This window comes from Aethalodelphis obliquidens, unplaced genomic scaffold, assembly GCF_003676395.1.
Source record: "Aethalodelphis obliquidens isolate GAN/ISIS:26980383/991018 unplaced genomic scaffold, ASM367639v1 scaffold56, whole genome shotgun sequence".
Lineage (NCBI taxonomy): Eukaryota > Metazoa > Chordata > Mammalia > Artiodactyla > Delphinidae > Aethalodelphis > Aethalodelphis obliquidens.
This window is the reverse complement of record NW_020838000.1, coordinates 7,072,172-7,094,830: the sequence shown is the minus strand read 5'-3', so window position 1 is coordinate 7,094,830 and position 22,659 is coordinate 7,072,172. Positions and strand designations below refer to the sequence as shown.

Below are 22,659 nucleotides of genomic sequence, written 5' to 3'. Positions count from 1 at the left end.
GCTTGATAGCCCTAAAGAGAAAAGGACCCATAAATTATGAGAAATTAAATGACAAAGGCAAAGGGCAAAGGCTTTGGAATTGGGCAGAACTACATACTAATTGTCATGCTACCTCTTGTAAACTACAAGGATTTGGACAAGTTGTTTAAACTTACTGAGCTTTAGTTTCATTATCTTTAAAATGGGCCAGTGCCTACCTTAGAAAGTCACTATGAGAATTAGAGAAAAAATAAATTAGATATTATCTAGGGTAATATTTGCATAAAGTAGGTGGTTGTAAGTCAATCATAATCACAGTAAATGATTATGATTAGTGGTGATTGTGGAGGTGATGGTACTGATGTTAACTAAGTATGGCAAGGCCAAGGCTCTGCAAGGATTGAATTCTCTCTGGTCCTTTCTTACTCTTCTTTCTGGGTCAGGCTTAAATAGAACCTTTTTCTCTGTCTTATGCCATATGTTCGTGCTTTTTGGTTGTCAACTAATCCTTGCTAAGAAGCCCAGTCTCCCTTCCAGAGAGTATTTGTGTTTTAATAGAGGTATTAAGGTCAGATATAGGCTCAGGGATCTGAATAAAGATAGAAACTAAGGTAACACTACTCCATTGCTCTGTCTTTCATCTTTTCCTGATGATTTGTTTTCTCCACTCCAGGATCCCCAAACTAGGTGTATCAGTTAGCCTTTGCTACATAACAAATTTCCCCCAAACTTGGAATCAGCAACAGTTTTATTATTTCTTGTGATTCTTGGAGTAGGCTATACGGTTCTTCTGTTCCAAATAGTGTTGGCTGGAGTCACTTATATAGCTGCTATTAGCTTGGACCTCACCTGGGACCGGAACATTCTAAAGATTTCACACATCTGGTGCCCTAATGAAGGAGGATGTAATGACTGGGAGTTGTCTAGGTTTCTCTCCCTCCCTCCCTCTCTATCTAGCTCCATCTTTATCTATCATTCTCTGTTATTCAATATTTGAGTCCTTGCTAATTTACATGAAGGCTGCATCCCAAAGAGGGCAAATACAGAAGCTTCATAAGTCCAGAAGTCACACACTATCTCTTCTGCCATATTCTGTTGGTCAAAGAAAGTCACAGGAGTAGCCCAAATTCAAGGGGAGAGGAAATAAATTCTGTGTTTTGATTAGGAGAGAGGTATGTATGGATAAGAATGTGAGGCTTGTTTGGTGGCCATGTCTGCAGTCTGCCACCCTCTGGGAAACCATTCCATCTCACCACATCTTCCACCTTCTCCTCCTGACTCCCTTTTCATATTTTTTCTGTCAGGGTCAGTGGAATCAACGGTTTCTCAGTTTATAAGGGGTGAATGGTTGTCATCATTCGCTTTAATGCAGTATGTTTAGTGGAAAATACATGGGTTTTAGAGACATACAGACCTCCAAATGTATGCCAGAGGCACTTATTCCTGGTTGTATGACACTGAACAAGGTACATCAGCTCTCCTACCTCATGCACTAAGTAGAGAGGATAAAAATTACCTGATAGGGTTAACATGAGGTCTATATTAATATAGTTTATCCACAGTGATTAACTGAAACATGATAGATGCTCAATAAATGCTAAAAATTCCTCTATTTTTTCCTGTTTCTACCTCTCTCTCCCAGTTTTTCTATTCATTACCTTTTTCTGGAAGAGAAAAATTTTTGAAACTTTCTAAAAACCACTTATAATAATCACATGCATTTGTCCTAAGCCCTCTGACAGTTTCCAAAAAAAAATGCTTCAAGCTTTATAGAGCATTTTGAAAATTACTATTCTCTTATACTGATTGCCTTATTCTTTCCTGAAATTATCCTGCTATTGCTACCCCTAAGCCTTGGCTCATGTTTTCTCTTGCTTAAGTAATCCATCTTGTGTGTTCCTAGGTCCACATAAAATCCTTTTTCTTCTAAAAGATTGTGTTTCTGGTGAATAATATTTACAACTTTGTGTTTTAATCTATCTCTTTTTCCATCAGTTTTATTCTGCATAATAATTTTTGGGGTCTTTTAAACCATCTTCCTCCCAACTACTCACTCCAGATTTCACACACTATAATTGCAACTAAACTATTGGCACTTTTCAGTACAAACATGTTGACTTGAATTATTCTACAGAACACCCAAAGAAGCATTAAAAACTTGTTTCAAGGGCCACACCATCCGTGCGAGATTCCAGAAACTGCATTACTCGATGTCTTGATAAATCCTGTAGGGGGGGAAGAATAAGCAGAAACTAATAGCAATGATTAGGGACAATTGACTGATTGCCATTTTTGAGAGGACAGGGTGAAGAAAGCACATTATCTTGCTTGATTCATGCATTATTTTGTGTGATTAGAATTTCCATAAAAGAAACTCCTAACCAGTATGTGACAAAGCATTTAGAAAAATAAATTGTGGATAAGAGAATTCTGTGTCTATCATAATATTTGTTATATTTAGAATATGCGGGAAATTTTTTTCATTAGTGTGTGGTGCTAGATTTATTTATGTCCTTGATAAATATGGTCAGAACTATGTCCTAAAAGAGTAAGTAATTAGAGGCCAGCTCTTACCAATCCATTAGAGGTTTTATGGCTAAACGCGATTTGTTTGGTCTTGCTGCATCTAAAATCCTCTAAATCCAAAAGCAAAAGTCAGTTCACATCTTTCCCGTGTAGATCATCATAATATTTTTATAACAGTTAAAATTAAATTATTTAGCATGATCCCAGGAACCTGGGCCAAAAGTTTTCTCCCAGTTTCTCTGTTTTCTACTTAACTAGCAACACTCAACTGAAAGAAATGGAGTAAAAAGCAGAAATGCAGTGTCCTCTGCCAGATTGGTGTGTTCTTTCTGATTTGTGTACACACAGCTCTCTCTGTGAAATCGCTGGTGCTCACTAAAAAATAATTACCCCAGCCTTGGTCCAGTTATTTGAAGTTATATCTGAAAGACACTTTCATGAATTCAAAGGATTCAAAGAATCACTCATCAAAGCATTTTTGTTTCTATGATATTTTCTGAAAATGTGTTTCTACCTGTATTGTTAAGAAGCATAGATTTTTAAAAAAATAGAAATATTTACTCTTCCATTTGCCTCTCCTCCTCCTCTTTTAACTGTTTGGTGAATATTTTTTCTGATTTTAATATTTATATATTTTAATTTTCAAATATAGGGATTGTTCACTTTAAAGAATCAAAATGGCTAGTGGTTTGGTACCTGCTTAGATTATAACCACAAATTTTGATGTCTTTTTAATATGTTTTAAAACGTTTTTGTTATGAAAAATTTTAATCCAGAAAAAAAGTAGAAAATATATTACAATAAAATCCCATGCATTCATTATCTAGCTGTAACAATTATCAACTTTTAAAAGTAGATAGATAATCATCAAAAAATATACAAACAATAAATGCTGGAGAGGGTGTGGAGAAAAAGGATCCCTCTTGCACTGTTGGTGGGATGTAAACTGATACAGCCAGTATGGAGAACAGTATGGAGGTTCCTTAAAAAACTAAAAATAGCACTACCATATATGACCCAGCAATCCCACTACTGGGCATATACCCTGAGAAAACCATAATTCAAAAAGACACATGTACCCCAATGTTCATTGCAGCACTATTTACAATAGCCAGGACAGGGAAGCAACCTAAATGTCCTTCAACAGATGAATGGATAAAGAAGATGTAGCACATATATACAATGGAATATTACTCAGTCATAAAAAGAAATGAAATTGAGTTATTTGTAGTGAGGTGGATGGACATAGAGACTGTCATACAGAGTGAAGTAAGTCAGAAAGAGAAAAATAAATACCATATGCTAACACATATACATGGAATCTAACAACAACAACAAAAAATGGTTCTGAAGAACCTAGGGGCAGGACAGGAATAAAGACTCAGACATAGAGAATGGACTTGAGGACACAGGGAGGGGAAAGAGTAAGCTGGGGCAAAGTGAGAGAGTGGCATGGACTTTTATATACTACCAAATGTAAAATAGATAGCTAGTGAGAAGCAGCCGCATAGCACAGGGAGATCAGCTCTGTCTTTTGTGACCACCTAGAGGGGTGGGATAGGGAGGGTGGGAGGGAGATGCAAGAGGGAGGAGATATGGGGATATATGTATATGTATAGCTGATTCACTTTGTTATAAAGCAGAAACTAACACACCACTGTAAAGCAATTATACTCCAATAAAGATGTTAAATAAAATAAAATAAATAAAAGTAGATAAATATAAATTTGCTCTAACAAATATCAAAGTGAAAAATTCTTGTCATTTTGTAATTTGATTTATTAAGTTTTGCAAAGGAATTTTATTGCTTTTTTATGGAAATTTAATCTTGATCTTCATACCTAGAATCTATTATAATTTTTAATACTTTTTAAATTATTAATATTAGTTTACTCAGTCCCTCACTTTATTTCCTGCTGTTTTGCTGCTTGGACATTTTGGACTTTTAAATTATTTTAGATAGTTCTTCTTCTCACTCCCAGGGGAAAACTACCTGCTCTTGTAAAAATCCTCTGGCATTATTCTGATTTCTTTTAACTCAATAAGGGGTCTATTCAAAGGAAATTGAAGTCCTGCCATTGAATTCTAAAACAATTCTCCTTTTGTCACTTTATCCAATTCTTGCATAAAGGCTCCTCCCAAACTTTCCCCAGTTACTTAAATTCCTTAACCAGAAGAACTGAAGTGAATATATCAACTACATGAATAAAGAAATCAACTAATTAACACTAGCTACAGTTAGTAATTGACCTACCCCTATCTCTGTAGTAAGTTATGAGTAACAAGATTTTTAAACAATTTAATAATGTGTTTTCTAGACCAGAAATTATGTAAAGGATTATCCAGTATACTTTTCTACTAAGTGTATATTTTTTCCTAGTTTTAAAAAAAGTAGAATACTACTTTTTTTATTAACCTTTTCTTTTTATTTGAAGTATAGTTAATTTACAATGTTGTGTTAGTTTCAGGTGTACAACAAAGTGAGTCAGTTATACACACACACACACACACACACACACACACACACACACACACACACACACACGCCTATTCTTTTCAGATTCTTTTCCATTAGGGGTTACCACAAGACAATGAGTAGAGTTCCCTCTGCTATACAGTAGGTCCTTGTTGGTTATATATAGTAGTGTGTATATGTTAATCCCAAACTCTTAATTAATCCCTCCCCTGCTGTCTCCTGCTATCCCCTTTGGTATACTACTTTTTAATTTTGATTCAAGATTACTTATTCAGTAATTTCCTTTTTTTTTTTATTTTTGTTCTCTCACTGTTGTGGCCTCTCCCATTGTGGAGCACAGGCTCCGGATGCGCAGCCTCAGTGGCCATGGCTCACGGGCCCAGCCGCTCCGCGGCATGTGGGATCTTCCCGGACAGGGGCACGAACCTGTGTCCCCTGCATCGGCAGGTGGACTCTCAACCACTGAGCCACCAGGGAAGCCCTCCATTTTTTTAAATGACAGAGTTCTTTCATTCAATAAAATGTCATTCAGAAACCCATTTATAAAATAGACACACAGAAATGGGACTTGGCCTTGTGTATTACCTGTTGATATTTTCCTGTTCCACACTCAGCACATTTCCATCCCTACAACACCTCCCCTAATCCCTGTGAATCTAAGGATCCCAATTAAAAAACACAGTTCCTCAATGACTTGATACTTGATAATGTTAAAATATTATGGTTATATATTAATGTGATAGATATTGTGATTCTGTTTTAATCATGTATATGAATATGTATATGTATGTAAGTAGATAGATAGATCAATAGGTCACATAGAAAGATATGATGCCTTGAATTTGCCCCCCAAAAATCTGAATGAGTATAATGGATGGAAATAAACAAGTCAGTACTTGTATTCATACTTGAAGCTGGGTGATGGTTATACCAGAGACAGAGTTCTACAGAGAAACAGAACCAGTGGGGTAATATATATATATATATATACATATATATATATATATATATATATACATATACATATACATATATATATATAAAATCTTTCTCTGATTTAGATATTCAAGATCAGTACCAACCAGAAAACAAGCTGCACACTCTAATTTGTCTTTTTTTGGTATATATGTTATACTCAATTAAATGTTTACTTCATAATGTAAATAAATAAACTAAAAATAATTACATCAGAAGTGGTAGAAAATATACATAACTCTGTAAAATATAGTCTCTAGTCTTATGCACCGTGGTCTTTAAGGATTTCTCTGAAAAAATAGACTAAAAAAGACAAGAGGTGAAATCAATGATGTGATTTGTAAATGTGTAAATTTTTATATTTTATAATAAATTTTCTGGCACATGACAGTCAAGTGTCATATTCTGACAAGATCAGTTCAGTGTAACAAATTTATAATAGATGTGATACCAACCAGGGTTCTTGGCCTTCCCCAATCACTAGAAGTTGACTAGAGGCCAGACAAGAAGTTCAGGCAAGGCTTTATTGGGGCCCCTGCTGCAGCAAGGGGGAGCGAGAACAAGCAACAGTTTCCCTTGCTTGCTTCCCGGGGGCGAGGGGTGAGCTGGTTCCTTACATGGGGGTGAGGGTAGGGGTGTGTCCCTGGGGTCGGGCCAGAGGTGTGGCCTAGGTGGTCTGCCCGCCCCTTTGGTGGTGTTGAGTGCAGGGGGCATGTGCAGTGCCCTGCTTTTCTCCCGGCTCTTCAGAAGTTGCAGTTGGGTTTTTTGGTCTTTTTGTATCTTGTTGTCCATAATTTGCCCCAGCTGCATATGCACGCAGTTATTTTTAGTCCCTTATAGTTTCTTTGTATTTTCTTACTCAAGGAGACGTTTGTCCAGGTGCAAGCATTGCAGCAAAGTGTCCCAGGTCCCATCCTGTCTCAGATGGAAGTAATATGTTTTGAGGAAGGATTCTTTCCCCAAATTGACACAGACTCTTGGGCCACCAGCATCACTGAGATGAGGCACCAGCTCCAGGCTTCCATGCAGCTTAGATGCTCACATGTTGAAAGCAATTAAAAGGCCTCAATATGCTGCACTCAAAAATCAGTAAAAACAAAGCAATATCCAGATGTAACCTGAAAATATCCCTTTCACTTTCTATTCTGAAAAAGTTATAGATTCATGGGAATTTTCAATGATAGTAGAGAGAGAGAAAAGTCTCAGTCGTTTCCAGTGGTTACATCTTACATAATTATAGTATAATACCCAAACTAGGAAATTGGCCTTGGGACATTATGTGTGTATAGTTCTATGCCATTTTGTCACAAGGGTAGATTTGTGTGACCGCCACCATAATCAAGATACATAACTATTTCATCTCTATAAATATCTTCCTCTTGCTACCCTTGTGGAGTCATACACCCCCCTACCCTCTGACTACTGCTGGTCTGTTCCCCACCTCCAATATTTGGAGAATGTTACGTAAGTGGAATCATGTAGTATGTAACTTTTTGTGATTAGCTTTTTTTAACTGAATATAATGCCCTGTAGATGTATCCAAGTCATGAATACATTAATATTTTGTTCCTTTTTATTCCTGAATGGTATTCCGTAGTATGGATATACCACAATTTATTTAACCATTCACTGATTGAATGACATTTGGGTTGTTTCCTGTTCTTGGCTGTTACAGATGAAGCTGCTATGAACAGCTGTGCACAGGTTTTTGTGTGGACATAAGTTTTCATTTCTCTGGGATAATTGCCCAGGAATATAATTGCTGGTTTGCAGGGTTAAGTATATATTTAGTTGTTGTTTTTCAAGAAACTGCCAAACTATTTTCCAGAGTGACTGTATCGCTTTACATTTCTATCAGCAATGTGTGAAATACCCGGTACCCGCACTTCCTCACCAGCATTTGGTATTGTCACTAATTTTAGCTCTTCCGGTTGGTGTGCAGTGATATCTCATTATAGTCTCAATTTGCACTTCCCTAATGACTAGTGATGTTGAACACCTTTCCATGAGAATATTCGCCATTCTTGTATCCTCTTAAGTGAAATATCTCTTCGTGTGTTTTGTTCATTTTCTAACTGGATTGTTAGGTTTTCTTAATGTTGAGTTTGGGGAGTTCTTTATGTATTCTAGAGATAAGTGATTTGGAAATATTTTCTCCCAGTGTGTAATTGTACTATAAATGTGCCAATTTTGAAACTTACATGTATTATTAAAATTGAACAATAACCACAGGAATTGTTTTGAATCAAGATTAACAAAAGATTTTGGGTTGAGGAAGAATCTTTTGTCACTGGAATTATTTTAAATTACCAGCACATGGCAGTAATAAAAAGCTGACCAAATGTGGTTGGATTATTGTTTTTAAATTTTCTACAGTCAACACTTCTTATTGCCTACACCTGGTTTGGACGCTCCCACTGCCCTGCCCCAGCACACGACCCATCTGATAGATCCAGATATTGGCAGGTTTTTGTGACATTCTCAGGCTAGCAAAGTCACAGTAGACGATTGCAGAATTCAGTATATGGAAAACCATAAAATACATAACCCAAAAATGTCTCCTAAAAGAAACTACTTAAAGATGTATTCCAGCCAATAGAAATGATTCAGAATTATAAATCTAAGGATGTAGAAGTTATAAATTTATGTCTTTCCTAAACCAGTTTGGACCCATTATATATTAAATCCAGAGGGATTCTTCAATTCATGGAATAAGCCAAGTCCTGTAAAATTCACTACATTACTCTTCTTTCCCTTCTAGTCATTTCTATGTATCATAACTGTCAACTGAAAAAAAACGCACAACCTAGAAGTTGAGAGTTATGTTTTATATGGTGGACATTCTGAGGACTTAAGCCTCTGAACTCTGAGAAACTGTTCTGAAGAAGCAAGGGGGGTGGGGGGATGGAGCCAGGATATATAGGATTTTTTTCAACAAAAGACCAGGTAGTTGGAACATCAAAAGTTTACTGTTAATTAAAGAAAACCGGATATCTCAAGTTAAGGAACTTAGTCCTTTTCTATGTATGGGAAGATGCAAGAGTCTGGGCTCACTGAAATCATCGCTTTGATATGCATCTCAGCTACCTGGGGCCAGCATCCTGTGCTTTCTCATCCAGAGTCTCCTCAGGGTGCACCGTCGGGGTGGCTGCAGCAGTTGACTGCTAGATGATTGGCATCCTGTTTCCATCCTGAGTTCCCTCAGGGCTCACCTTTGGGGAGGCTGTAATGTGATGTCTTGGTGGCTGCAACATCCTTTGTTTACTTATATGGCAGGTGGCAGTCTTAGTTCACATAACAAATAGTAAATATTTTTTTCTGGGGCACCTCCTTTACCCCACAGTTCAGAGGGTAATCACCACTTAAACACCAACCAGCTGTGTTTATTCAGACCATGTGAACAAGGGTAAAGCTGCAACACTGTTGATGCAGGTCAGGATCTCTGGGAAGCAGGTCTGAGATGGAGATTGTGGGAAGTTTTTAGGCAATCCTCTTACGCTCAACACTTGTATAACGGGAGAGAAGGAAGGAAGGAGCAGAGGAAGAAATTGGGCTGCAATGAAGTTGCAACAAGATACTTTGCCCACTCCAGGTACACCACCAGCTAAAGCTGTGTGTCCTTCAGGGTTGGACAGGGGGACCTCCTGTTACACACCCGTATTGACCCATCATTGAATGCAGGCTGCAATGGGAAAGGGGCATGATCTTGATCAAGGTCACTTCCTTCAGGTAAAGGCAATGCCAGAAAGGACTGAGGGCTAAGAGGTGAGGGCTCTGGGCCGGCATACTCCCAGCCACCGCAGACTTAACCCTTTTTTAAAAAAAAAATTTATTTATTTTTGACTGCATTGGGTCTTCGCTGCTGCACGCGGGCTCTCTCTAGTTGCGGCGAGCGGAGACCACTCTTCTCTTTGATGCGCGGACTTCTCATTGCGGTGGCCCCCCTTGATGCGGAGCATGGGCTCTAGGTTCACAGACTTCAGTGGTTGTGGCACGCAGGCTCAGTAGTTGTGGCTTGCAGGCTCTAGAGCGCAGGCTCAGTAATTGCAGCACAAGGGCCTAGACGCTCCACTGCATGTGGGATCCTCCCAGACCAGGACTCAAACCCGTGTCCCCTGCACTGGTAGACGGACTCCCAACCACTGCACCACCAGGGAAGCCCGAGACTTAACCCTTTTAATTCTGAGGGGGCATCTGGTTGTGTAGCACAGCATCACTACAGTTCTGCCAGCAGAATCATTCAACGTTTTCATTTACCATCACGGAAGCAAGGCTTAGTGCATGAACAAATGACCATTTGCATTGCAACCTTTAAAAGAATATTCTGTACATTTTGAAAATGATTTTATATATATAATATATATCTACTACATATATATAATCCATATTGAATGAACTGAGTTACAGACATTTTTCTTAATCAAGTAAAGCTACCATCCAGTCCCATGTCTTTTGGCAGATATTTTTCCATATCTAAACATCTGTGATTATTCTGTGTTAATTATATTTAAGATTAGTTACATGATACGAGTTCAGTGATGTGAAAAAAGAAAAGAAAGAAATCCTAGAACAAAATAAATTCACCAAAATGTTAAATTATTTCTGGGAGGTGGTATTATGAAACAGATTCATTTTCTGCTTTATATTGCTTACACTTATAAATTTTGTAAAATGTACATGTATTATTTTTTAATATTCAAGGAATAATTGTGTATATGTTATGTAGTTGCAAATGAGTTAGTAAAACAATAAATGCGGTAAAAATTTAGAAGGAAATGCGTGAAATCGTTATTGAAAACAACCAGGCATTCTTTATTTCTTTATTTTTCTTTATTTTCAAAAACTTCCATAATGGGTTTACATTGACTTCATTTTCCATTTTGGGGGGAAATTTTTGTCATTTTATAAGTTGCAGAAACTATGAAGCTTCTAATGTCACCTCATTAAATATGAGTTTTCCCTTGGTTACTCATAGATATTTTCTATCAAGTTAAAGAAAATTCCTTCCTTCTATAGCTTGCTTATTACAAAGTTATTTTTTAAAAAAGAATATTTATGGAGTTATGTTTAAAAAATCAGTGTTTACTGAGATAATGACATGGGTTTTCTTCTTTATAAATCCGATGAATTATATAATGATTTCCTAAAATGGAACCATCCTTGGAATAAATCCCAATAAGCATGGTACCTTTTCTTTTAATACACTTCTATATTCAGTTTACTAATGAATTGTTTAAGATTTTAGCATGTATATTCAAAGTGGTATATGGTTATCTTTTTGTATTATACTCACCTAGTTTTGGTATCAGACTTTTCTGGACTTGTAGATTGAATTCAGAAATTTTCAGGCTTTTTTGTTCTCCAAAGCTTTAAAAGAATTATTTGTTCCTTCTCCTACACTGTTGGTGGGAATGTAAATTGGTGCGACCACTATGGAGAACAGTATGGAGGTTCTTAAAAAACTAAAAATAGAGTTACTGTATGATCCAGCAATCTCACTCTTGGGTATATATCTGGAAAAGACGAAAATTCTAATTTGAAAAGATATGTGCACCCCAATGTTCATAACAGCACTATTTATAATAGTCAAGACACAAAGCAACCTAAATGTCCATCAACAGATGAATGAATAAAGAAGATGTGGTGTAATATATTATGGAATATTACTCAGCCATAAAAAAGAATGAAATAATGCCATTTGCAGCAACATGGATGGACCTAGAGATGATCATGCTAAGTGAAGTAAGACAGAGAAAGACAAATATCATATGATATCATTTATATGTGGAATTTTAAAAAGGATACAAATAAACTTACTTACAAAACAAAAATAGACTCACAAACGTAGGAAACAAACTTAAGATGACCAAAGGGGAAGTGGGGGGAGGGATAAATTGGGAATTCAGGATTAACAGATACACACTACTATATAAAGAGTAGACAAACAATAAGGACCTACTGTATAGCACAGGAAACTACATTTAATATCTTGTAATAACCTATCATGGAAAAGAATCTAAAAAAGATATTATATATATATATATATATATATATATATATATATGAATCACTTTGCTGTACAACTGAAACATTGTAAATCGATTATACTTCAATAAAAAAAAATTACTTGTTCCTTTCAGGCTTGATAACCCTGACCTTTAAAACCTTTAGTGAGGGTGATAAACAGTATGAATGAAATGGTCTCTTTCTCTACTTCCTTCCATGGTTATTGGTACTCAAGGTTTTTACCACTTTGGGGACCTATTTTGGGAATTAACTACCCTCCCCAAAGTATTCATTTAATCTAGAAAACTATGCTGATATATTCTTGCACAAAGTAATCTCATCATTTAAAAAGTCTTCTCAATTTATGGTCCTTTTAAAAATCTTAACATTGTTGATGTTGTCTCTATTTTTCCTTGAATACAATTGCCAGAAGTTTAACACTTTTATCTTCCTTTGGTTTTATTGATCATATATTTTCTAAACTTTCTTTTCCTTTTCATTTATTTCTTTCACTTGTATATTCCTCTGGTTGACTCTTATTTGGTTTTCTCTTAGAGCAAGCCATAGTTATGGAGGTGACCATACAGGTTTATCCTGTGTCTGAGAGACCCTTTCATACAGGACTATGATTTAACAGGGCACATGGCTGCCCAGCTAGAGACTGTATTCCCCAGCTTTGTCTACAGTTCAGTGTGGCTGACATAGTCTGAGGAAAAGTGAAGTGAGCTTCTGCCTACCTTCTACTTTCCCTTTTTCTTCTCTTCTTCCCATTCTCTATATCCCAACCCTCCAGGACTTCTTTGAGTTCTTCCAAGACACTGAGCTCCCTTCTGACCAAGGTTCTCACACCTTTTATTTGCTCTCAGGAATGTTCTTCCCTTTGCCACCCCTCATTTTATTAATAACTCTTCCTCCTTCAGGTTTTAACCCTGAGTCATTCATCTTAAGCAATTGATGCCTCACCCTAACCACCCCGTCTCTAAGGAATCTGGTCAGGTCCCACTGCTACATGGTCCAATTCCACTTTAGTCTTGTCCGTTATTTGTTGTGAAATATTTTTTACATTCAAAAATATAATATCTGTAATACATATAATATGAAAATATTTTTAAAAATCCCCATACACCCCAAATCCAGTTTAACAAAACATAATTTTACTAATTCCATTTAGTAAGGCACATGGTAACCCAGCTAGAGACTACATTTTCCAGTCTCTGCAATTTGCTGTAGTCATATGATTATGGGTAGTTTTGTAGCACATACATTTCCCTAGATGGTATATTACTTAGTTTTGTATATTACTTAGTTTTGCATGTGTGTGAATATTATAAAAATGTTGCCATGTTGTCAGCGCTCATCTTTATTGCTTTTGTACTTAGCATTGTGTTTTTGACATCTTTCTGTGCCAACAGGTAGGGGCACCATTTCATTCATTTTCCAATTATTCTCACTAAGTCTAGTTTAATGGAATTTTAACATCCTATGTCATAACTATACAACCATTTATGCATTTCTTTTTTGTTTATGGACATTTGGCTTGTTTCTAGTTATACACACAAACACACTTGTGTTTCAAATGTATTTCATATGTATATTTTATGTGTTTGTATTTATATGAAAATTATGAGTTTCACTGTCAAGACTATTTTTTTATTTAAGTGAGTTGTTCCCAATGCTATTTTTGATTTTTTTTTTTTTTTTTTTTTCATTTGGGAGCTACCAACCCAGGACCATTTTAAATTCATTCCTTTGCCTGGGAGATTTTCGATCACCTAAGTGGAATGATTTTCAATCCCAATCTTGCATGAGGGTTAAATCATGATGAAAACTTTTCAAGGAAACCTTTTCTTTTTCCCTTCCACTTAGAGCCAAGACCAAGACACATACATTTCTCTGATATTTCCCTTTGAGGGATTATTTTTTAAGATTATAAAAGTCCTGTTGTTTGATTTGGAATATCTCACCCATAATTAGATTTCTCCACAGAGAAGGGATTTGGCTTATTGACTGTCATAAATCTCTGATCTGGTCCACTTTGTAGTTAGCATTGTAATTCCATCCGTCATTTTCATACCGACGGACATGGCATAAGCAGCCTGCTGGCCTTTCCTACCACATTCCTGTAGACACTATCTTAAAACTCTGGCAATTTTCCAATTTAAATATATGTAAAAATTACACCCTGATCGATTAATTATTACATTTTCAGATGCTACTTATAAGACTTCTATGCAGACCAAAAAAACTTAACACATGAAGACGTAACCTTAACGTTTAGTAATACAATAAAATGTGCTTTGTTCAATCGAGTTTCCAAAAAAAAGTACCCCTTTTGATCTTCTACGTTGTGTTTTTTTGTTAATCTGTTTTTATTGATTCAGGTCTATAGTAATATATTCTATTTTAAATATTCTTTCAAAGTTTGAAGCAAAAGGTGAGCAATGAAAAAACATGTAATATCAGATTAGACTTTTGCCATGAATAAAAGCATCCTATTTTCCGGTCATTAAAAACATCCCAGTGTGGACTGAGAATGGGGGGCGGGAATTAAAGGCCTTGAAACACCTGGAGATCAGGCTGAGAGGGGCACTGATTATGACACATTCATCTATGTGACACTTAACACCAAGCAGCATTTGAACATTGATTTAAGTCATTAAAGGACTTGGGCTACATGTGGAAGTAGAGAATTTAGACCAATCTGGCTTCACAGACTGGCTCTACTCCTAATTAGCCATGTGGTCATGTGACACGATATTAGACCTTTCAGTTTTCTCCTCTGTACATGGAGGATAATAATGCTTATCTCACCGAGTATTTATGAAGATTAATTGAAATCGGTTAATACTGAGGATCTAGAACAGGGCCTGGCACACACTGGCCATCAATAATAGTTACATGGCTTCCCCAATGTAGCAACCAAACCAAATCATTTTTATGAAGAAGAATCAAACAGCCTTCAAAGTGCTACAGAGGCTTGGTGATAAAGCTTAGATAAAAAGTTTTTAATTTTTGAATTTACGATTATTGTCATATATATAGAATTTATTAAGCATAAAATTGTATGTTCACCAACTGACCAAATAAACACAAATGTTTCTTCATTTCATAGAGTTAATTTATATATTTCTCTTTGGCAGTAGGCCTTTGGAAAGAAAATAAAATAGCCGAATTCTTACCTAATTTTACTAAAATAGAGTCCAATTGGATTAAAAATTTAAATGTTTAAAATTAAAAAATGAAGACATAAACATGTTGGAAGAAAGCAGACATAGATTTTTTAAAAATAATTTTTGAGTGAAGACAATTTGGTTATGCAGGACATAAAGTCTAGACACCAAAAATTTATAGATGATAAGTCTGACAACATAAAAAGTGTAAAATTTTTATACAGCATAAATAAAAATCCAAGGTCAAGTAACAAAAGGGGATCATTGTCAACAGCATGTGTGATAAGAAAATGGTAACTAATATACAAAGAGCTCGTGCAAATAAATAGAAAGTACCAACTTAATTTCAAAATTGACAAAAATAATATGAATAGACTTCATAAGAATAAATGCAATTGGACAATAATATTTAAGTGAATGTTTATCCACACTGATCATTTTAAAAATGCAACTTCAAATAATGTTATGGCATCTTTCAGCTATTAAAATGTTAGGCTACTCTTATTTTATATTTCATAATTTTGATGTCTGTGGTAAAGCAGACACATCCACTCAATGTTGCTGGGAGTGTAAGTTGCTGGAATTAAATTCGGAATATGTATACCAAAATTTGTAATGTACATATCCACTCCTAGTAATTTATTTACTGAATATCTTGGCATACCAATGCACAGCTCTATGCATTTAAGAATTTTCATTGCAGGATTATCTACACAGATTTTTTAAAACTCCTGGACAAACTAAATGTTCATGATAGGGAAATAGTAAAGGAAATAAGACTAGTTATATCCTTAACGTGGTACACTCTTAGCTGTAAAAAAGAATGGCAGAGAACTATAATGGGCAAATTAGAAATGATTTACATTACTTTGATGTGGAAAAAGTAAAATATAAATAGTTTTTATTGCAAACTTCCATTTATGCAAAGAAATAAATATAAATGTGGATATAGCATATGTATTAGATATTTTTCTGGAAAAAATTGAGAAAAAAAGTTGAAAGTAGAATTAGGGATATGAACGTGGAACAGCAGGAAGGAAGGAGTAAGAGTTTTTTGCTTAATGCTTTCCTGAACTGTTTGAAAGTTTCTCTGTGCTCTTGTATGTTTTATTTTAATTTTTAAAAATAATGATGTTAATATGATGATAAAAATAAATAAATTGTAAGGAACTAAAATTCCATTAAATGTCATCAGGAGCCAGCAAATAATTTTAGGTGTTGAAAAACATGTACTGTGTGCTCTTAAGAAGGAACTGCCAAAATGACATTCTTGGGGTCAAATGATACATTCATTGATGCTTAATGAGTTTTATTTTCCCCCCAGACAAAGCCAAAGGGAGATCAAGAACAGGGACCCACTTTGATTCAGCCCGGAGACGGAGCCGAGCGGTCCTTTATCACATCTCTGGCCACCTGCAAAGAAGAGAAAAGAACAAATTGAAAATAAATAATGTAGGTGGTGTGTGTGTACACAGTGAATGCTAGACTTTCCCTTGGTGGCAGTGTTTGATTCACAAAAGAAAGCCTCCAATTATGCATTTATTGGCTTTGCTAGATTTTTTTTCCACTTTGGCTTGTGCTTTCCTATGAAAAACAAACTGGAAAAAGTCAGCAGTCACGAGTCATTTCTGTAATAAAAATGATTAATCATAGTGTTATCACAGCATAGAATATTATTTCAGTACAATATGGTACTAGGGACACTGCAAATGCGACTGGTTACATTTTATGAACAAGTTATATTACACATCCATAGTTTGTTGGTTAAAATTTCTCAAATTTAATTTTAGCTCCATCTGTTTTGCACTTTATCTAATTTCACTGAATGCTTTCATCCAGGGGGGCCATGAACAAATCAAAGTCATTACTTTATTTGGAAAATTTACATTTTATGCAACACAGAGTTGGAAATTTCACACCTTGGAACTGGGTTTGAAGTGACATGCCATATATTATATGGGTTTTTTTAAAGTCGCACTCTTAGTAAATTATGGTAGGGCTCCTCTCTGAAACCTGGTGGTTATCTGTCAACTGTGCCTGTAAAAGGTGACTCTGTAGAGTTTTAAGTGACACACGCCCTCCAGGATTTCACAGCTAATTTTATCATTGGTTCTGAGAACTAAGAGGCTTCACTCGGAGATCCAGAACTCTGTCTGTTTGGTTGTAGATATTCAACGATGATTTTTCAAATGATGGTAGTGTCATTAATCTGCCTTGCGGAATCTCCAGAACACAGAACTTTGGGGGTATGTGTGACTATGGGCAACAGACATCGAGACTCAGGGTCTAACTTGCCAATGACTTTAGAAAAAGTCATATCAAACAACCATTGCTGTTTTGGAATTGATCTCAGATCCCGAGATTCTGGGAGTAAAGGACACAGGAGAGTCTTTGGCATCTCATTGTACACGGAGAGCTTGAGACTACCTAATCTGACATTCGGATGCTTTGCTAAAGCAGTCATGCATCAGAAACACAAAGTATCCGCTTACCTGATTTTAGTGAGCAAAGATGCACCAGCCCAGGTGTAGAGCACGATCTCACATGAAAGGGCTGCCAACCTGGTTTTGCTTCAGTGTGATTCCCCTCTGGTCACATTGGTTTCCTGAGAGTCCAGGGATAGACTTCAAACCATGCACACCGCTAGATCTCTGAATCCTTCCCCTGGTTCCTCATTATACCTGCCTTCAGTTACCAAGTCAGCCTTAGTAACAGTAAACAAGTTCTAGGAAGAAACAAAGGTAACCACACCTGGGGTTGATTCTATGCAAGCCAGCCAGCAAAACACCTAAACAAATATTAGCCTGAGATTCTGTAATGCTGAAAGATGACACTCTTCTAGCATTTAGTCCAGAGTCATTTAAATGTACCAAGTATTAGTGAGCTTAAAAATGCATTCACAGAACATGCTGTTTTTCCCCTTTTGATTCAATAAAGTACAGACAGTACTTAAAAATCTTATTTAAAAAATCATAACTCCCACCCCTTGGCTAATTTGCTAAATTGCATTTATTTAAGAAGTAGAAATATCAGGGTGGAGCATTAAAATAATACATGGTAAGGAAAGGTGTCAAATCAGCACAGTGAATCTGACAATACAGGTAACATTTCTGAAAAGGAAATGTGGAATCAGGACTGGCCTTATTCACCATCTCTTTTCAAGGAGAACAGGGCAGAATGACTAAAAGACAACAGAAAGAGAGAAGAGGGAAGAGGAAACAATGATCTGAATGGTTTACTGGCTAGACAATCAGTCTTTGGGGAATCCTGGATATATTAACATTCATGTGCCCCAAAAAAAGACTTCTTAATGTTTTTGTAGCTCTTTGCTATTTACAAATTCTTTTTGCTGTTATCATATCATGTGATCCTTACAGCAAGCCATTACTAGATACGATTTTTATTCGTTCCAATTTAAAGATGGAAAAGAACAACTTATTTGAGATCTCAAAAGTAGAACCAGGAGATGTGGGACCCATCCATGAATCTTCTGACTCAAAGCCACGGTGCTTCTGCCCCTACCTTGCTGCTTCTCTCATACAGTTCTGTGGAATAGGAATGTATGATTCAACTCAGAACAAATTAGCCCATCAGGCCATTAGCAAGCTCTGAGAATCAGGATGTAACACCCTTTAATCCTGGCTCTAACTTTGCCACATGGTACCTCTTGGAAAAGGTTTTTAATTTCTGGTTTCCTTGATTTGTTACTCTATTACATGACATTGGGGTGATGCAAATGTCTTCAACCCAAAGATCACATGGGAGCCTTGGGAGCTTGAAGGGACAGTGCTTTAGATGCCCACATATTACCAACAGGGTACCGGGCTGGTAGTCATCGAAGGCATATGCTACCTTGCAAATTACTCAGCGTAATGACTGTAGAAACATCTTCCCATCCCTTTGTTCATTTGGATGTTAATTTCAAAGACATGTTGCAAAAATAGTTTAGGAAACAGTTACCTTGATTAGGCTTTGGCCTTAACTACTCAGTGTCAGTAATACATAGGGTAGAGGTTAAACTACTCAAACACCATTGGTACTAAACAATAGGCTTGAAAATGAATAAATAATATATATAACTAACATCAAGGATAGTTGGTTGTATTATTCTTTAGGCAAACTTCATAGGTTTCAGGGTTATAAATAATATGTCTTTTCCCCCTTACTTGCTAAAAGCACACTTTCCAATTGTTAGAAATTTTCTTCCATTCAAAAGGGTTTTGATAAAACTTTACAAATAGAGAAGCAGGAGGAGAAGGACATCTCTTTTCTTCACTCAGGTGATTGTGTCAGGATGTATGCAGAATTTGAATGAAAAACCTTTTAAAATTTAAGTCTAATCTGAGATGTATTGGATTCTCAGTATATTTTAAAATAACTTAAATCCTATATTTTAAGTAGCCTATAAAAATGAAATAGTGTGATATATTTTCTGATTTGTGGAGATAACTATTACATTGCTGACCTTTTTCATCAGCATCACTAATGCTTCGTAGAATCAACATAATTCAATAAAAAAATACTTTACTTCTTGAGTTTGCCCAACCTTCACTCCTAGAGCTGGCTTCTCCCTCAAATAAAGTAAACATTTCATTTCTGTAACATGATAGAAAAAGACTTATTTGGATAAAAATTGAGATATTCTTCCATGGCTTTTAGTTATGTGTTATCGCAGTAAATATTTGAAAAAAAATCGTATTGGAATCCATCATGTCCTATTGTAAGTAGAAGTGCTTGTCAACCTTGAGATTTATACTTATGGACCCCAACTCTCTCTTCTCCGATGCACCAGCCTCAGCTTTGATGAGAGGCCCAACAGGGGTTACTTTCTTCTTCCATCCTCAGTTTTATGTCATAATCCACCTTTGGAACCTGTTCCTAGAAACCAGAGAATGAGGCAAAGGAGGCAGGTCACGTCAGGGAGTTGAATGGAGCATAGACACGGTGACAGATGGGCATCAAAGAACCATCTGGAAGGAGTGAAGCAGGCCCTCCCTCACCACAAAATCCTGCCTTTATGAGGTGCCCTGTGGGATGAGTGAGATTATAAACAGGAAGTAGCAACGTGTGTTGTAAATGCCTACCAAGGAGAGATGCAGGATAGGAGAGGCATTCATATTAAGGGAGCAGAAATATTTGGGCACTGAGGGTCTCCACTAAAGAGCTTGTGCTCCTGATTCCAAGTACTTTAGGAATCCCTGGACATACCACATTAATTTGCCCTTCCTTCAGTGCCGGAAACAAGAAAACACACTGCGACCTGCAAGTAACAGGTATTCAAGAACTTTGAACTGTTCTGTTCATTCAACGTAACTTTCAAATTTAAGTTTCCATTACCTATCTTGTATCTCTCATTAATTGAGGTCAAAGCAAGGTCTGCAAGTATCTGGTCATAGGCTGTCAAATTGCCACACACGCTATTGTTGGGCCTCCCTTTGTCTCACAGCAATAAAGAGAATTGTTCCTCAATTTGGACTGCTTTCAAAGTGAAGTGCTTTTGCAGTTATAAAAACTCCAGCTATTCTGCATTTAATCAGCTGCACAGTGAACATTGCCTTTCTCCTCCCATGACTTGAATAATAACTGTTAAGTAACTGTTTCTTGCTTTGCCCTCTTAACAAGGGCTAGCCAGTGCCAGACTAAATCTATGTCCATCAAGGTTATGAGATTTGGGTTCCCAGCTGGAAACTTCACCAACAACCATAATACAAAATGCAAGTAGTCAGCACAACCTGCTTATAGTTTGAAAGACATGTTAACAGCTATTTACAATTGAATTGATCATATAGCTCTAACCTTTTGAGAAAAAAAAATGGTACCTTTGCTGCTATTAGAAGTATTTCAGGCCCCAAATATTCTTTAGATAATGACTGTCATCTCAAAACTATAAGTATATGGAATGTCCCCATGACAGTAGGAACATAACTGTATCTTTGTGTTTATAATGTATGTAGGCTTATACTTGCAACTTTGGATGTTTCTAGGTGACATTTTAGGTAGCGATCTTTTTATTCTTCATGAACAAAATCTGGATTAGTCACTTATTAACACTGGTGACTACACTCTGCATATTCCTGTCACTTATAACAAAGATCTCTGCCCGATTTTAACATACTTAAAAGTCTACTTTTTGCATCACCAACTTCTAAAAGTCACTTGTAAGATGTATTGACATTGTTGGGAGATTGGGATTGACATATATGCACTAATAAGTATAAAATGGATAACTAATAAGAACCTGCTGTATAAAAAAATAAATAAAATTCAAAAAAAAAATAAAGATGTATTGACATTGTATGTATAAATAATTCTCCCCATGTGTTTAAGGCTGTGTGTTCCTTATTTCTAATGTTGTGTTTCTCCCTTCTCTCCTTTTTGTCTTTATCCACAGAATGTTTTTGTAGATAAACCAGCATTTCCGGAGTATAAAGTTTCTGATGCAAAAAAGTCCAAATTCATACTTTTGCATTTCAGCACTTTCAAAGCCGGCTGGGACTGGCTTATTCTATTGGCGACGTTTTATGTTGCCGTGACCGTACCTTACAACGTTTGCTTTATTGGCAATGATGACCTATCGACAACTCGGAGCACAACAGTCAGTGACATTGCAGTGGAGATTCTTTTTATTATAGGTAAGAACCCACGGCTGTTTTCCTAGGAGATTTGCATAGGGGAAGTAAGTGTGTTCCAGATTTTTCTAACATGAATTTGAACTAAGATCCATTTGCATGGGCATGACTCAGCCTCTTATGCAAATTTTGGAGAAGCACATATTTGGATTTCTGAAAATTGCCTCTTCCAGCTTTCTTACTTTGTTCAAACAGATCTAAACTGATGTTTTTTGTTTCTATCCTTATTTCATCAAAAGTGGGTTGAAAAAGACAATGGCTGTTTTGTTTGTACTCTCAACTTCTATTATGATCTTACCTGTACAGGGTCAGAGATGAGGGTTGGCAAGAACCTATCAGTGGTGTTCTGATAATGGTCCCGTCTTGGGCATGTTTCTTCATGCCCGTCGTGCTTTTCCGGCGGTTGATGGTGGTTGCCATAGGTGGCCTAGTTGCAGAAGCAACGGATTACATAAACCTTCTAGTCAATCAGGAGAAACCCTGAGTATCTGATTTTAACGAAAGGAGAGGCCCCAAGGGATGTTTGCTAAGAATATTTATCTCTAGAATATTTGGAATCTCAGTTGAAGCTGCATCTGCTCCATGCTTGTAAGTCTTCTATTTTCCTGTCTCTTAAAGCATCGTCTTGTTTAGACCAAAGCCGAGCTCTTGCTTGCTCATTCTAGTTCTCCATGAAAGCGCAGATTGACCCCCATGTGGAGTTCCTGACCACCATTAGCAATCTGATTCCTGCGTCTTTACCTGGTCATGGCGATGTAGGATAACATCCTTTTCGTAAAGATGAGAGAATGTTTGGAGAATGTTTTCAAGCAGTAGGTGAACAAGGGAATGAAAAAATGGACCCTAAAAGTTCAAAGAAAAGGAAATAAATAAGTGAGGCAGATCAAAAGATTGTTTC

At 36.4% G+C, this 22,659-nt stretch overlaps 1 protein-coding gene across 1 annotated transcript in view; it reads left to right on the top strand.

Annotated features, from left to right (window-relative positions):
• KCNH8 (potassium voltage-gated channel subfamily H member 8) overlaps positions 1-22,659 on the top strand; it is a 387,230-nt gene that overhangs the window by 197,248 nt on the left and 167,323 nt on the right. Inside the window, exons 4-5 of the mRNA XM_027086541.1 lie at positions 16,457-16,584; positions 21,524-21,764. Coding sequence (XP_026942342.1) covers positions 16,457-16,584; positions 21,524-21,764 — 369 coding nt within the window. The remainder of the gene's footprint in view (positions 1-16,456; positions 16,585-21,523; positions 21,765-22,659) is intronic.